The sequence below is a fragment of the Alexandromys fortis genome, unplaced genomic scaffold (genome assembly GCF_014885135.2).
Source record: "Alexandromys fortis isolate MF-2015 unplaced genomic scaffold, M_Fortis_MF-2015_v1.1 scaffold_4089, whole genome shotgun sequence".
NCBI classification, from domain to species: domain Eukaryota; kingdom Metazoa; phylum Chordata; class Mammalia; order Rodentia; family Cricetidae; genus Alexandromys; species Alexandromys fortis.
The window spans coordinates 1-2415 of record NW_026071949.1 but is presented as its reverse complement, the minus strand read 5'-3'; the positions used below and the strand labels follow the sequence as shown (position 1 = coordinate 2415).

Here is a 2415-nt window from a genome sequence, read left to right as displayed (position 1 = left end):
GTCTACAGAGCTAGTTCCAGGACAGGCTCCAAAGCTACAGAGAAACCCTGTCTCGAAAAAAAAAAAGAAGAAGAAGAAAAAAAGAAAATAATTTTATGGTTGGGGGATCACCACAACATGAGGAACTGTATTAAAGGGTTGCAGCATTAGGAAGGCTGAGAACCCCTGCTCTAGGAAATGGGGACTAGGCAGAGAGAGAAGGCACTATATCAGGTGGATTGTTTATATACCCAAGAGGTAGACGAGAAAACTAGGGGGGAGGAGGAGGACTCCATCGTTCAAGGTCAGTGTCTTCCAAGTAAGACATGATGGGCATTTAACGTGGATCTATGTCTGTCTGTTCTCAAAAGCTACCCCTTCTTGTCTGACTAGGATGAGCTGTAGGCGAGGGGAAACCCGGTTTCTCTCGGTAGGGCAATGGATGTGATTTCCCTGTAGTTGACAGTGTCTACCCAGGTCCTTGTGGCAAAGTCCTTGCTATTCCTCTCATCCCCCAATTTGACAGAACTAGTGCTCGATGCGCAGTGCAGCGAGGAACTCAGTAAGAAGCACTGACTGGGCGGGTGATGGATTGAGGCTGCAATGGTGGGTGTCCTTGTTTCCCCAGGATGCCTTGCAGCAGAGGTTGACTCAGCAGGACACATCTGTTCTTCAGCTCAAGCAAGAGCTTCTGAGGGCAAATATGGACAAGGATGAGCTACACAACCAGAACGTGAGTCGAACGTGTGAACAATGGCCTCAGAGCGCCCGTCAGTCACAGGGGATGCTTCGTGAAGGCTGCTCAGCCGCCCTTGTAGTCTCCTTATTTTATTCCCAGGTGCCCACCTGCCGTGTCTATAGTTATTTTTATTCCCGTAAGACTCATTTCTGGTCTTAGGTCACAGCACCTAAGCCTACAGCACCTCAGATGGTCCTTGACTCGGCCTCAGCTTGGAGAACACTAAGGCCAAATTGTGTCTTTACCGTCTGCTTAAAGACACAGGGAGCTGGTGTGTGTTTTGTCACAGCCTGCCCTCTCTGTGCTTTATACTGTACTGTCGTTAACTCTTGCTGCCAAGCGGCTGGTTTCCCTGAGGGCTGGTATATGATACCTCCTTGCCACTGAGTTCTCTCTCACCTGTGCAGGTGGATCTGCAGAGGAAGCTAGACGAGAGGAACCGGCTCTTAGGAGAATACAAAGTAAGAACTGCCCTCCTGGTGACCTTTTGTGAATGACCCATGTTAGCTGATGCTCAAAGGGCACTTCCATATTCAACTCTCTCTCTGCTCTCTGGTAGGAAATCTTTCCATTAGCTCTACAGCATTATAGCTCTGGAAAGGGGCATAGCACAGGAACGTGGGAAGAGTCGGTGGCAAACTCACCTCTATCTCAGTAGCGAGGATGGCCCTTAGTGGCCCTCCTACAAGAGGTTTGCTTCCTTCTTGCCTTTCTAAGAATCCTGGCACTGTGTAAGACTGTGATGGTGTGGAAAGCCTTCCAGACATAGTGTGAAGGAAGCCCGTGTCCCTGAGGCTCTTCTTTTCACGGGGTAGGGTGTACAGAGTGTGAACCACTTGATATCCTTGTGTTTGCACACCTCTGAGAGCTTATCTCCCTTGTAGAAAGAGCTGGGGCAGAAGGACCGCCTCCTTCAGCAGCAGCAGGCCAAGTTGGAAGAAGCCCTCCGGAAACTCTCGGATGCCAGCTACCAGCAGGTCAGGACGCAGAAGCCACTGGCCTGCCTGACCCCTTGACCTGAAGGAAACACTTTCCTGATTTGCTCTGTTTTCCAGGTGGATCTAGAACGGGAGCTAGAACATAAAGATGTCCTTCTGGCTCACTGCATGAAAAGAGAGGCAGACGAGGTAACTCAGAACTTGGGTTTTCCTTCTCATGTTACCGGACCAAGTTTGTTAGGATTCTTTATAGTGAGGTGTTGAGTGCAGGTTCCAGGACCTGGGTGTGCAGCTCAGTGGTGGAACGTTTGTCTAGTGTGCGCAAGGTACCAGGTTCACTCTCCAGCACCGAGGGGACTGGAGTGTGGTACCTAGCGTCTAACATTTAGAAATGAAATATGAAAATAACAGAGACCCTCTCTCTTATAATGAAGACTATTAAATTACATAAGCAACTGAATACAGTCTTACGAAATCCACCTAGCACAGAGTTGGGTTTAAGATATGGAGGGGGGAGGACCTTGGACTTCCCACAGGGCAGGGAACCCTGTCTGCTTTTTGGACTGGAGAGGGAGGGGAAGGAGGAATGGGGGAAGGGGGAGGGAAATGTGAGGAGGGGAGGAGGTGGAAATTTTTAATAAAAATAAAAAAAGAATTTAGGACTAGGGAAAAGGTGAACTAAAGCTAGGTTTAAGTAATGGCTCATTAAATTTTATATGCTTTGGCATGTTTCAACTAGAATTCTATTTTAATCAATAC

The 2415-nt window shown here is 48.4% G+C and overlaps 1 protein-coding gene across 1 annotated transcript; it reads left to right on the top strand.

Moving 5' to 3' along the window:
* The first annotated feature begins 479 nt into the window (after positions 1-479).
* LOC126496410 (dixin-like) lies at positions 480-2176 on the top strand. The gene is made up of 4 exons (XM_050133922.1): positions 480-712; positions 1126-1179; positions 1603-1695; positions 1774-2176. Exons 1-4 carry the CDS (start codon positions 518-520, stop codon positions 1918-1920), a joined length of 489 nt encoding a protein of 162 aa, XP_049989879.1. The 5' UTR covers positions 480-517; the 3' UTR covers positions 1921-2176.
* Positions 2177-2415: the final 239 nt, after the last annotated feature.

Bases quoted from the DNA above. Each gene is read 5' to 3' on its own strand.
- LOC126496410 (XM_050133922.1), top strand. From the start codon at position 518: ATGCGCAGTGCAGCGAGGAACTCAGTAAGAAGCACTGACTGGGCGGGT. The intron at 713-1,125 runs GTGAGTCGAACG...TCACCTGTGCAG, and splicing joins ATGAGCTACACAACCAGAAC to GTGGATCTGCAGAGGAAGCT. The intron at 1,696-1,773 runs GTCAGGACGCAG...TCTGTTTTCCAG, and splicing joins CGGATGCCAGCTACCAGCAG to GTGGATCTAGAACGGGAGCT.